Raw genomic sequence first — 14,648 nt, 5'->3', positions numbered from 1 at the left:
CCAGCTTTTGCGACAAACACGGGCTGCAAAATACTGAGGCGACAATATCCGAGCCCCCCTCGCCCAAACTGCAGCTGCGGAAAGAGAGAGGGAGCGAGAGAGAGAAAAAAGGGAGGGAGACGGGAGAGAAACAAACATACATTTTTCCCTCAGCTGCGAGGCCGCGGAGGCTTTAAAACTCTTGAGCTTTTTTAGATGCGATGAGCGTTATTGCCGGTTGTGGTCGTCACGCCGATCAGCTTCACAAGACACCATAATGAGTCAATATATGTAAATCTTTACTAGGCAAACACGGCGGGAAACAAAGGCATTTAACTGGTGCTCTCGCCCGCAAGCCTCCAACGATTCAGCACCGGTAATTTCTCCCCATTGAAAGGCATAATTGCCTGCTATTTGAAGATATTCATGCTCAATTTTTGAAATTAATTTCAATTGGGGGGAAATGTAGAAATGTCAGCTCCAGTGAAAGGGATTTGATTTCAATTATCCTCGCTCAAAGGACTGTGATTTCCAAATACACTTAAGCAAAATTATGACAAGAATTTTTGTTCGGCAAAATTCAGTGTTTAAAGAGCGATTAGGCGATAATGGGGCAGCTTTGAGCCGGCAGTGAATGCAGCCGTCTCCCTCTGAAAGGCACTCAATTATCTCTGATTGCTCCCGCTATAATGTATCAAATAGAGATACCTGCTATTGCCGTAATTTGTGTGAAAATTAACATGCTGCAATTTCCACTAGAGGGAAAAAGGGAGCTCTAATGGGCGCCTGAGCGTACATCAATAAAACGAGGGGAGAAAAGAGAGCGAGAGAGAGAGAGAGAGAGAGAGAGAGACAGAAAGGGAGGGTGAGAGGAGGAGGAGGAGGAGGAGGAGAGAAAGAGCAAGCCAAGAGAGAATGAGTGGAAGAGCTAAGGAGGGGAGGGGAGGGAAAGAAAATGAAAAGAAAGAAGAAAGCAGTGAATAAAGAGGGGAAAGAAAAGGAAAGTCAGGACAGAGATTCGAGGCAGGGTGAGAGGAAAAAAACAGCCTATTTGAGTTAAGCGCTGTGGAGGGAGGGAGAGGAAAGAGAGAGAGAGAGAGAGAGAGAGAGGGGAAGAGAGGAAGAGAAAGAAATTTAATTTACTGAAAATATTACAAATTGCACCTGTGCATAACTCCCCCAAATTACCAACCAATCAAGGCAGAGTGCCTATTACTCTCCCATTACATGGAGATCAGATCACGCTCTGAATCTGTGTCCAGAGGGAGAGGAAGAGAGAGACGGAGGGAGGGAGAGAGAGAGAGAACGAGGCAGAACGAGGAAGGAGAGGAGAGGAGACGCGGCTCCCACAGTGACGGTAAATGTACCAGGATGCAACGGGGAAGACGGGGAACGCGGAGTCACAAACAAGTGCTTTTAGTGCGGAACACACAAAGACGAGTCCGCCTGATTGTCTTTCTGGCCGCCGCCGGTATTAGCCTGACAATCCGCGATGATACTGGCAGATGGAAAGCGGCGAGGGAACGCAGCCAGAGAGACCCGGCCGGCGCCGAGTCCGGCTGGATGCACACGGATCCCGCCGAGGCTTCAGCACAAACCCAACTTTAAATCAAACAAACAAACAAAAAAACATAGACGGCCTGTCAGAAGGACACTGGTGGATTCTTCATGCTTTTCTCTGAGCAGTCAGTCGACGACGGGCTCCAACAGTCATGAATGGCCTCTTGACTACTTTGCATAATAAGCATCAATTAAATATGCGTAGTGCTATTAATCTCCATCCACAGGCATGATTCAGACCGCTGTTACCTAATACTGGGAGCTCAACGTACGCCGCAGAGGAATCGCAATCATGATTCCCGTGGGGAAATATGGAAGAGGGAGGACAGCAGCATCAGCCGACGTTCAAATGTACAGCTCAAGGGCACTTCAGCACGGAAAATACCTGCTGTACTGTAAGGCACAAGCACTATATCAGGCTGAAACTGAACTGATTTAGAGACTGGGATTTGGTGTGAAAACAGAAATAATTCAAATACTTGTGAAAATACGTGAATGGAACTTCAACAGGAGCGCTGAGAAACATTCTGTGTTGAAGAGTAAAAATGATGCTTGTACTGACCTCAGAGCAACAAGTACAGCATCGAGTTCGCTATATTTACATTTAGGAACCATTAAATCGATCCAGACCTGAGCTGCTTTACCAACACAAAGCCACAAGACGGTCTTTATTTCACTATCCTTTGAGTAAGTTGATTATCCTTCATGTAACACGTCTCTTGTCTACAGTACTGTTGTATTTACCATTTTATTCTAAAATCAATTTGGATATTTTGTAAATCTGCACTTAATAGAACGGAAAAAAAACAGGACAAAAGATACTAACATCACACTGGACATCCGTAATGATGAGCAGGTGAAGAAATGGCTCAAAAACTCTGTCAAAAAGGAAACAGTGAACTGTTTTTCATGATCTCGATCATTGGGGACAATTATGGAAAGAAGTAAAGAAGGTAAAACTTTCACCCAAAACTATTAAAGTTGTATAACATTCCAATGTGCTGCAGTTAATGAACTTGTTCCCAGCAGAGGAAGCTTTCTCTGACTTCTCCTCTCCTCAGTTTCACCGAATGGGAAATAATGCACAACATTTTATCAATATGCAAAAAAAAAAAGTGATGATTTCAGCTATTAAACTGTAGAAACTGACACTGAGCCACACATGAGGACCAGGACCCTAGTTTATGATTGTAATGCACAGTTCTGCATTTCATTTGACACAGGCTGCTCTGATCTGAAGGGATCGCCACCACCTTGAGAACTTCAGGTCCTAATTATTTAATGGGGCCTTATTTCACTCTGTAAATCTTACTGTTTACGTCTTCTGTCAGCGCCGTGCCTGTGTGAACGAGCCAGTCAACAACTGGGGAAGTCAAAAGCGAAGACAAGCTAGAGTTTTTAGGGCAGAGAAAGGGTGCATGAGCGAGCACAGAGAGTTAAATGTTTTATTCAGCCTGCAGTTTAAAGTGCCACGGCCCCTCAGGCACAGCAATGGCCGCCTAAGTGGCTACAGTGACAGCAGAAATTGGCCTTCTGGTTTACAACCTGTCGCCACAGAGGCAGACACAGCAAAGCAGCCAGAAGGGGGACAGATAGGAGCAGAGCGCGTGAGGTAAAAAAGAAAGAAAAAAAAAAAAAAGAACTGACAGGAGAGAGTTAAGGCGAGCGTTGAGACAGGAATAGTGAGAATGGGACGGAGAAAGAGAAGACAAAAAGTAGATTGAACCGTCACGCTCAAATTGAAAGGGAGAGTGTTTCTTTTAAATCCAGTGGTCAAACTAACAAAGTGTTCATAAGGCGGCTACTGGAGTGAGACAGACAGATGCTTTTAATGGCTAAACTACCATCCAGCTCTTAGTGCCATCCAGAAACACAGAGGGGCGGGGGGGGGTGGCGGGCACATGCACGCTCGCAGTCACACGGGAGCTGGGAGATGAAGGTGAGACCGGTCTGATCGGATTGAATTTGTGATGCAATGTGACGCTAATGAGCAGAGATGTACAGCGGAGGTTGAGCAGGGGGAGCGCGGCTCCATAGCACCATCATCTGGAAAACACGTACAGATGACAGCGCTGGAGCGGCCGTTCCTGGGCCGCAGACCAGGAACACCCCGGAGAAGACGCTCCGATCCACTCTTCACGCCACCACAACACTGTTCTGGTCAAACTTGCTGAAATTCGTCCGATTGTTTATTCTTTTTTCCCTCACTTCCAACTCGTCGACTTGAGGAGAAAACGGCGTCGTGTCGGTCGGTTTACGGCGAGCGGCTGCGTTACCTCGGGTCTGAGCGTCGCCCTGGTGCAGGCGGGGCAGATGGGTCCGTGTCGGGAGAAGGCGATGGGCAGACGCCTGGTTCTGTTCTGACAGGCCTGGTCTTCACACACCAGCCAGCCCTGGAACACAATAAAAACACAACGCGAAGCAATAAAGTCAAAAACTAAGTTTGAGGCTCAGCTTTGCAGCATTTTTTCTTCATTTCTTTCCACGACCTTACGAGCCTCTATAAAGCCCCAGGAACGTCCATTACTGCAAGATTCCTTCGAAATGACTTTAATTTCTCCCTTTTTCATGTTAAAAAAAAGATCCTAGATGTAAATAAATCAAAGAGAGACACGAGTACGGCGCGTTTTCATCACGAAGATAAACAGAGAGGGCCTCGCATTATACTCTGACAGCAGCCTTTTCCTGCCTCCAGTGATTACTCATTTATAAACTGTGTTCATGTCGCTGTTTATTTTGTCGATAAAGGTGTGCTCAACAATTGACGAAAAAAAGAAAAAAGAAAAAAAACTTTGTTGCCACCAGGCACTTTAAAAACAGTTTCTGGTAATGAGGAAATTTTGCCGAAAATTGTTGCTTCCATTTAGCGGCTCTAATTCTGCACAACAATCTGACAAGAAAAGTACTCAGAGAAAGAATGAAAAAAAAAAAAAAAAAAAAGAAGAAGGTGGTTTTGTAAAATAAAATAAAAATAAAAAAAAGAGAACTACGCCGAGGAGAATGGAGGTTTACGTTTGACTTCACAGGACTTTCTCTTTACGTTTTAACGTATCCCGCCGCCGCTGGGTGTCAGGGCCTCGCTCTGTCAGACGGGCAGAGTGGTGGACAGCCAAAACGACAGTCGTTAGGACCCCCTGGGGTGAGGTAGTGACCCTGGGCAGGTGCTGCGGTCTAACCCTCTCAATCTCCCCCGTGTTCCTGCACACTCCTCCTCCCCCACTGCTTCTTATGCCCTGTCATTACTGGGGGGGGGGGGGTTTAAAGAAGAGGGGGTTAATGCCCAACTAATGACAGAGCGTCAGACCCGCCGCCATGAACGCCTTTGCTCCTTTTCCCCCCACCTCCAGCCTTCGTTTCCTTCCATTCTTTCCAAATAAACCCCTTCTCTGCCGCTGCACCTGTCTCTCTCTCTCTCTCTCTCTCTCTCCCTCCTCCACATCCAGGCATGCAGAGCTTCGATTTTTCTTTTTAGGCCTGCCTTTGTGTAACGTCTTGACGTCTCGATCAGTTTCGAGGTTAAAAACAACAACCTGAAAATGAATTTCTCTCTTTCATTCCATATGAAAACCCATTCTTCTGGTGGTTTGCTCCTGGTCCAGGGTGTAACACTGCTTCCGCTCACTGTCAGCCGGAATCGGTGGACGTTCAACGTGACGTCGGACAAAGAGGTGGAAACAAAAAAATGAGAAATAGATCTCACAGCCTGTGTTTTGCCCTCAGAGAGAGATTTTAGACAATTTACTCATCAACCGTTTTATGTTTTACTTGTTTCACAACTTCAAATCAATTAGATCTTGTGCTAAACTGTTAAATACTGAAGAGTAACAGCTGCTGTACAACAGTTACACACCGCTTACAGCAGAAGTAGTGTTGTCCGTGACTCTAAAAATTATAGGAACATTGCCTTGGACGTTTAAAATCGTCACTCTAATCTACACACAACTGCCAGGAAACTTTTTGAACCCACAGGACTGAATGTGTCAGAAATTTAGACCAAAATTACATCCATTGCGACAGAATTGGTGCTTCTGTTGCACTACTGGCATTTAATTTCTGTATTTTTATGCAAAGCTTAGTTCAAACAATGTGGCTGATGTAGCAGGTTGCTCCAAAATTACTTCATAAATTCTAGTATTCCTGGTCAGATCATAATCCTACTCATAATAAAAAAGGATTGTACACCTTCTGATCAACACAAACTGCTATTTGCTTCATGTGCATTAATGTGCACAGTATTTGCAATATTCTCACTGTAGGAATTAATTTGAAGAGTCTCCTCAGAGTATCTTGCACACACAAACGCAGAGACCTCAGCAATTTCCTTTAAAAGAAAGCCAGCCACACACACACACACGCACACGTCCCAAATCAATTAGAAAGTCCCAGACTTCACAGCTTTACCCACACACCCCTGCTCCAGGGCTAATTATCCTCACACCTCTGCTGCTGTGGTGCAGACGGTTCAGAATCATGAGAAATGAGCCAGCTTCACCGCCTCTGATGAAGATAGGAGGATGACAGCGATCAGGATTTTTTGGTGCTTTCCTGCACGCCGGCGTTTCGGGGGAGGATAAACATCTTCATGTTCCGGCGTTCACACATGTTAAAATGAATTAAAGCACACGTCAAAGAGGGGGAGGTTCAACTGAGGAACGGCTACCCACAATGCCCCTCTGCGCTCCGACTGTGACCCCAAGCCCATCCATGCGGGCCCCACGTGTAAAAAAAATAAATAAAAATTAAGGTAAGATTAAGTGCAGTTGACCTGAGAGCCGCAGAGGAAGGATGAAAAACAAGAAGCCCATCAGGAGAGAGGCAGGACTGGAGGAAAAAACAAAAAAAAAAAACATCTAATTGAGGCATTTTGCAGGAGCGAGTGTGGAGGGTGGGGGTGTACAGTGGACGTGAGAGAATAAAGGCTCATAATTGCATAATTATAGCAGTGGATACCTGACACGCTGAATGCAGACGTCAAATGAGTTCCACATAATTTAACCAAACAGAGGCAAGACCAGGCCACGACAGGGCCCACCACGAAATATACCCTCCCTCTGCTTCCTCCTCTTTGTTCACTCTCCCTCTCTTTTTTTTTTTGCACACTCATCTCCTCCAAATCCACTCTGATCGGTTTCACGAGGTCTCATACTTCAGCTGAGATGCAGTTCTTCCGCCGAACCGACTGGGACACCTTCAACAGTGTAAACGGGGGTAAACGGGTTTCCAACATGTTGCTGCAGTGGCAGATCAGGAGTGAAACAACTAACTAATAACACTGATTATGACTCTGTCACTTGAAACTAATAGAAAGATGACTGAAAGGAACATTTCACTGTATTTTCAAGCAGGATACAAAGTTTGAAATTGGCATGATGCTGAAAATCTACTATTTATTTCACTGAAAAAGTTTGATTTGTGGACGTTTGTGTGTTATTGTGTCACTTCACTGATCCCACCCCCTCTCGTCTCTCCCTGAACTGAGTTTAAAGCCTGGATCAATATCCTACATTTTGGAGGAGCTGCTATTTTCTTTAAGGGGTCAGAGGGAATGTTTTTTTTTTCTTTTTCTGAGATTTGGTCAAAGCGGAAAAACTATATTAAACCTGGATTACCGGAATTTTGAGAAACTATACAGAGAAATGAATTTCAGCCATTAATCAGTCTGAGTCGACTCTCTGGGTAAAGTTATCTGTGGTGTGGAGGAATCCCCCCCGTCACACAGACCTCAGACCAGCTACTGTGCGTAAGCAGTCAACACTTCCAGCTCCACAGCGAACAGACCTAAAATTCAGTGTGACGCACACTCACACACACACACAGACACACACACACACACAGACACACACACACACACACACAAAAAGCTGAAATGGTTCCACTTTGTACCTCCTCCGCTTAATCAAAGCGTCTCTATTCAACAATTTGACCTTTTGTTCAAAACAGGATTATCACCTTCTCTGGTCTTCATTCACCCTTTCTCTCTCTCCCTCCCCCTTTCTTCTCTTGCCCCTCAGCCCGTTTCCAGGGGCGACCCGCATGACGAGGGTAATTGCAATAATTTGTTAAATGCCATGGCAACGGCGGTTAGATGGGAGGGGTAAAAAAAAAAAAAAAAAGGGAAAAGAAGAATTGGGTGGTTCAGGAAACAAGCAAATCTCTCATTTTGCCAAAGACAGCGGGATGAGAGGAGGGAAGGACAACTGTGTGTGTGAGTGTGTGTGTGTGTGTGTGTGTAGTGAAGGAGTGTTTGCCCATTCTCAGGGTGCTGGTTTATTGATAATCGTGGGGATGAGGGGGTGGTGGGGGGGCAGGAGGTAATTTCACTAATGATTAATGTCTCTGTGATCCTGTCTCAAGATGGCAACACACATGTACGCACATACACCACACACACACACACACACACACAAACGGGTGCAGAGCTTTCACTTTATCTGGCCAGACAAACAGCTCTATTTGAACTCTCCCTCGGCCTGAAAGGAATCCTTAATTACACAATATTACCCCTCTTCATTGCCCCGCTGTGTGTGCTGTGTCCACTGCTGTTCAAGCCGACAGAGGTGTGTGTGTGTGTGTGTGTGTGTGTGTGTGTGTGTGTGTGTGTGTGTGTGTGTGTGAGTGTTGCTGTGTGACATGTAAGTATTCAGTGGTAGCAGCTGTTTCACACATCGTGACAAAGGGGCCGAGGGGGACTCGCTCCCCACACATTCACCACATTAATTGATTTCTGTTCAGCACTGTGGGAGAGTTGCCCCCCCCCTTCACACACAAACACACACACACACACGGAGACAGTGCATTCCACTCACTCAAGACCAAGGTGTTGGAAGCTGCCAAGGGGAGAGAGAGAGAGAGAGAGAGAGAGAGAGAGAGAGAGAGAGAGAGAGAGAGGAACTCCTCTACAAAGACAACAGAGGCATCCTGCCTGGTTCATTCCTGGGCTGCAGACTGAGCTCACATGGACCCAAAAATCCTCCGTATAATCCGACTGTAAGGTGAAGCTGATTGTAAATGTGCCACATGAACACCCGAGTGGATCCGCGTCACTCGGAACGGATTGCATTTCGGATCGGATTGTACGAGGCCGTCTGCGCCGAGCGATGACCCGGGGATCATTTGCTCCGCGCGTGCGTTCCCTCGCACATGAAGACGAGCGCAGTGAACGGGAAGCAGGACAGTCAGAAACAAGCAGAAGAACTCGACGGCGGTTGAGAAACACTTTTTTTATGTAAAAACCCCGAGAGAACAAACACTGGAGAGGCGAGATGGCCGCGAATCGCGCAGCAGCGTGTTGTCAAAGAGCTTCATAGCAGACGACTCGCAGATCGCCCGGCTGGTGTTATGGATCGACTGGTTCCCGTGTTAACGAGTGATAGATTCCTGTAAACACGTGCTGCTAACAGCAGATGTTAAAATAAGACTCACAAAAGACTCTAAACTTATAAATTTACTGTAACTGTAGATAACCGACGTTTGCTAGAACGACGACAAGTTTCAGTCAGTTTTTCAACATCTGTTGGTCACAAGGTAACACACACACACACACACACACACACCAGTTAATTCGAGACATCGGCAGGCGGAGTGGAGCCCCGGTGGGCTACACCGGGATGTGCCACTTGTCGGGGCGGGACTCCGGCCGGGGGAGCGCTCTTTGAGCAGCTTCCCACGGAGATGTTGGAACATTATTTGAGCAGAGATCCAGCAGATAAAAACACATCGCCCGGCGCTGAGGGCTGCTGGCTGCAAAGCTAAAGATCTCAAAGTTCCGCAAGAGACACGACGCGCATAATCCGCTTCATCCAGGGCCCTTGTAGACGAGGATTGATCGCGGATCGCTTTGTACCCCGTTGATGTATACACGTCCGTTTAACGCGACTCTTTTCAATCAGATTGAAAAAACACCCATGGAAACTGGGCCACTGGCAACGGAACACATCGACACACACCTCCAGCACCGACTGGTACAGGTGCTGACCAGGGGTCTGCGAACTTTACGACCAAAAGAGCCATTTTTTGTGACTTTCCACCAAATCAAGTTTAACTGGTGCCGCAAAGCAGATCTAGACTTTAAAATTAGGGGAAAAGAGCTTCCAAAGTTGATGCATTTACAAGAGCTGAATCTTATGTTCCATTTATGAGTCTTCGACTGCAGTTCAGGATGGTGAACCTTTTATTCCATTTAATCTGTTTTTTCACCTGATTCAGTTTCACTCGTTTTTTTGCAGCATTTTTTGTTGACAATTTTGACATTTTAACTGTTGTTGCTCTTTTTAAGCAGTTCTGAATGCTTTTTTTCGACCATTTTTAATTTTCTTCTTGTAGAAATTCTAGCTATTTCAGTTTTTTTTAAGCCATTCTATCCTTTTTTTCCTCCATTTCTTGCGGTCTTAGCTATTTTTCCCCAATTTTCCCCAAACTTTTTCTTGAATCCCTTTTGAACAAAGAGTGCTGAATCCTTTTGAAAAGCACACTTCATCAGAGAACACCTTTTTGATTATCAGAAATCTCAGCAACACACCTCGACATCTTTCTCCCAAACACTCCAATGTCTTTCAGCATGTAAATCCACAATTTATTTAGCTTTTTTAAAATATTCTCCATCGACCTGCGCATGTGAAGCATGTCCCAAAAGTTGCATTTCACCCAAAAAAACCTTCACAGTAATTGTAATAACTTTACTGAATGTTGTTTTTTTTTTGCTCATAAATCTATAACTGAGCCTCATCTCTGAAGTCAGCCGTGATCATCTTGCATCTGATCACATAAAAACGCCTGCATGCGCGCGTTAAACTCTGTTTAAAATGAGAACGGCTACTTAAGCATTTGCACGGATCTCGCAAAATCTTTCCGGGGCTCTTTTCGTTTCTCAGGCACAGTGTGCTCTTTGGTTGAAAATGTCAGCGCTGTGCCCTGCTGAGGGCTTCCTCCGTCTCCCGTCCAACACCTTCCTGATGGCGTCTCTTAACGCGCCTGCGTCTGCCGCGTCCCCGACCGAGCACAAAGGCTTCCTCTCGCTCGGATTACGCCGCTCCGTGCCTCCGTCCGCCCGAGCTTGCGTGCTGGCCGGCTGCGCATTAGTTTGATTTGGATTTTAGGGGCCGTGATGACAGTAAGAAGCGGCAGCCGCGAAGATATCATTCGCTTAAAGGGCAACTGAAGAAATGTGTAATAATTAACTAAGTAAAAGCGCAATCAAACTGAATCCAGGAGGAAGAAAAATGGCTTAAAATTGGCTTCGCTGCTGTTTCAACACATGAAACAGAAGCTAAGTGGAGTCCATCTGAATTTCATCAGCGGCCTTTAAGCATCACAAACCGCATTTCAGACAAAGCCGGCAGAAGCCGAGAGGAACTCACGGAGTAGTATTTCTTGATGTGGCGGCGGATGTCGAGCAGGAGTTTGTTGCTGATGTTGACGGCGTGGTCCATGGGCGATGCCCCGCAGGGGATGTGGCAGCAGCGCGTCAGGCTGGGCTCCAAACTCAAACCCTGAAAGAAAGAAATCAGGTGGAGGCTCGCTCAGATCGACAGTCACAGTTCGTACGTAGTGTCTCATAGTGAAAAGGTGCTTATCTACTGATTTAGAAAATTTCTTTGCGTTTTTACTCTTGTTGCGTCCTTTTTCTCCATGTTATCTTGCATTGTTAATATTATGGCCCGGTAGTTGAATTCCCACTGATATATACAAGTTGTGTAATACGTTATTAACGCCGCGATTTGTCACACTGAAATAATATAGGATTAAATTGCACTAAAGGCGACCTTCAAACTTCAAATAAAATCACATCAGTAGCTGTCTGTCCTTTAATTTCATCAGTCCTAGGAACACTGGCTGTGATATATACTGTATATATATATATATATATATATATATATGCACGCACACGCGTGTCCATGACTTCATTGCGGCTCAGTTATTAACCCTGTAATCAGTGAAAGCGGCCACAAACGACAGAGCTTGAGTCGCTGCCCTCAGAGCTCCACAAAGAGCCGTGTCAAACGCCGAGGGTGTGAGAGTATAAAGCACACCTGGGCGCAGTAAATTTTAACTTCATTGCAGCCTGAAGAAAACAGGTCAACGTGACCCAAGGAACCCCTGAATTGTCCACTTGACAGCCGGGCTTATAGTTAATGCAATGAAAAAAGAAAGAAAGAAAGAAAGAAAGAAAGAAAAAAAGTCACCACACTAAATATAACGGCTTTAAACACTCGCTTCTTTAAACCTGAACACAATTCACCTGTCGCACTGACAGCAGAGGAGAAGAAAGGTTTCTGCGGGGAAGCCGGAGACAAAAGTACGCACGTGACGTCCCGCCACCCAGACACACACGGGGCTTTTTATTTGCCTACATTATTTCTCTTTGGAGGGGAACAGAAAAATAAAAGGAACAGTATTTTCTTTTCTTTTTATTTTTTTCCCCCCAGTGCGAGTCAATCAACTCATTTGACTTTGCTAATATAAAAATGCTACACACACACACACACACACACACCGACACCCCCGCCCTTCATCTCAGCCTCTCCTCCTTGTTTTTCCTTCCCGGGATGAAAGAAACCTTCCGTCTCCTCTTTGCGAAACGTCATTCCCTCCCTCCCTCCCGTTATCTCGCTTGTTTCATTCCAAAACTTTTATTTGGATAAAAAGACTTACCCATCCAAGCAAGTGCTATCTAATAAGATTACACACCGCTTGCTCGTCATTTACGCCGTGCAGTAAAAGAAAGACGTACATATTGTGCATTTACCGCAGTCGTGATATGTTATTGTAGCTGAAAATCTTGGGCTGAGATCATCTTTCTTCGAGTGAGGTTAATGTCGCAGTCTCTTGTAGAAGTACTTCAGAAAATGACGAGACGGTCAAAACATCTTTGCAGATTCTCAAAGAGGTGAAATGACCACATTTTTCACCATAAAGACCTTTTTTTTTTTATATTCCCGATTAATTCACGGTTCGCTCGGTTTATTTCTTGCAGGCGCCTGTGGCGTACGCACATGACGTGCAGCAGAAGGCCGTTGCTAAAACACACTGTAGCAGCTGTTTGCTTCGGTTTGGTGCAGAACGGCCACACTGTGGCCACGGTTTGCGGGAAATGCCAAGAAATACAGCGCAATTGTGTCTTTTCATGCCTCCTCCTTCCTCTAAATGCGAGTGCGGTACATGCTGCGACTTCGGACGTTACAGGGCTTCTCGGATGTCCGTCGTCACGATCCTGTAGCCAAAGACAGCCTCAGATAATCCGGCGGAAATTCGAGGACATTTAAACAACAGTTGCATAATATTGCAACTGTTGCTTCTGCCTTCATTCCAGCCAATAAAAAGGCAACACATAGTGACAGTTCAGCTTCCAGCAAAGGGAGATTTACTGATTCCAGTGGAACTTCATCCTCAGGGTCCTGTGATTATTAACTTTTTTTCCAGTTCGTCCAACTGTTAAGGCGAGGTGCAGAGAACTATGTGTTTTTTCTCGCATGTTGGAGGTAATCAAACCTGATTCAGTGCAATTTGCTGTTGTTCAGACAAACTTGATCCATATTTATGAAATCCAGGTCGCGCAAGCGGAGCTACGAGTGAAATCACTGAGCTCGGGAAACTCCCCCGTTAGCCTCGGGCCACATTTTTCTCCTTCGCGTTTAAACCTTCGCCTGCTGCACTCCTCCCCATCAAACAGCTTTCCTCCTCTGTCTGTCCTCCGTCATCCATCACCGCCTCCTCCTAACCATCGCTGGCTCGGCGTCAGCGCCGGAGTCAAGGCCCGCCTGTCCTCCCCTCTCGCTGAGCTGTTAGACCGCGTTCGCCACCTTAATTAACTCACCGCCTTATCAGTTTCCTGCTCGCCGTCCTCAGGCTCGCGGTGGAGACTCGACGTGGGTAATCAGACGATTCCCGTTTTCAAGTTAGAATTTATTCTGACAGTTAATTAACCGTTTTTAAAATGATCAGGCTGTTTCTTCTCGGCTCAACATAGCTGTAGGTCTGCAGCAGTGTGTGTGTGTGTGTGTGTGTGTGTGTGTGTGTGTGTGTGTGTTACTCCTGTTTTCTCTTAATGCAGGTTCAGTCCTCCACTCGAGGACAGGGGCTTGTCAGTTTTATTAGTGTCTTCCAGACGAGAAAAGGCTGCGTGCCCCGCTCCTCATTAGAGGCCGATAACACAGACACACACGACCTTGGCCTGGCAAATGGTAGGAGATCAGTGTGTGTGTGTGTGTGTGTGCGCGCAGTGCAGCAGGGGTTAAGGAGAGGCTTTTCAAGTTGCCGAGTCCAAACTATGCCAATGAAAACAGAGTCCGCGCTGGAGCCAGGCAGCTGTCTAAAAATACAGACGGAGACACAATATAGAGGATGACTAAAGCGCGAATCCTTCAAAAGAAAGTTTGACTGAAACGCCTCACGCTGCCCTGATCTTCACTCACTCTTTTATCACACCCCCGCTGATTAGTCCATTACACTAGTGAGACACACCATTAGTGATAAAAGCCGCCTTTTCTTTCTGATTTCGGGATGTTTTCACCCAGATTTCGTGGTGGATTTCCTGCACACGGAGCTGATATTTGACTCCGGTACTGCTGCTTCTTCTAACGCTGCATGGATCCGATGCCAAATGCAATCAGCAGAAAGACGCTCATGTGGCGTGGAGGATCTATTCTAACAGGAAATGACAGAACGGCAGTGCAGACGTCGACTCACGGCGCCCTCGAACACGCTGTCGTAGATGTTGTCGGTGCCGCACTGGGGACAGGTGAAGGTAAACCTCTCGCAGTCTCGGTAGCGCTCCTCGTCGGTCAGCTGCACCGGGGCTCCCAGCATGCCGTCGGCCTCCTCCTCCCTCTGGTGCTGCTGCTGAGCTCTGAACTGACTCGGGTCAAGACCTGAGGAGGAAAAAGCATTTCATTCTTTTTTTATTTCAACTCTTAATAAATTGGCCGCAATAAGAACATTCAGAGTCAAACTCTCAGCACTTTTTTCTATGACTAATAACAATGGAGCTTCGTTTTATTATCTTTGATCAAGCTGCTGTGATATTAGCAGTGACTGGTTTCCTATATTTAGCCGATTCAGCTGTCATCAGACGATAAAACGGGAATTACAACTGATGTTGTCACAAAACGGGG

At 46.1% G+C, this 14,648-nt stretch overlaps 1 protein-coding gene across 4 annotated transcripts in view; it reads right to left on the bottom strand.

Moving 5' to 3' along the window:
• The window catches only part of pola1 (polymerase (DNA directed), alpha 1), a 49,393-nt gene that overhangs the window by 13,520 nt on the left and 21,225 nt on the right, over nucleotides 1–14,648 (bottom strand). For all 4 annotated transcript variants that reach the window (XM_030099181.1, XM_030099182.1, XM_030099183.1 and 1 more), the window contains exons 33-35: nucleotides 14,224–14,405; nucleotides 10,896–11,027; nucleotides 3,816–3,932 (exon numbers count right to left, since the gene is read on the bottom strand). In XM_030099181.1, coding sequence (XP_029955041.1) covers nucleotides 3,816–3,932; nucleotides 10,896–11,027; nucleotides 14,224–14,405 — 431 coding nt within the window. The remainder of the gene's footprint in view (nucleotides 1–3,815; nucleotides 3,933–10,895; nucleotides 11,028–14,223; nucleotides 14,406–14,648) is intronic.

This window comes from Salarias fasciatus, chromosome 9 (genome assembly GCF_902148845.1).
Source record: "Salarias fasciatus chromosome 9, fSalaFa1.1, whole genome shotgun sequence".
Lineage (NCBI taxonomy): Eukaryota > Metazoa > Chordata > Actinopteri > Blenniiformes > Blenniidae > Salarias > Salarias fasciatus.
Note: the sequence above shows the minus strand (reverse complement) of the source record. Positions and strands in the feature narration are given on the sequence as shown.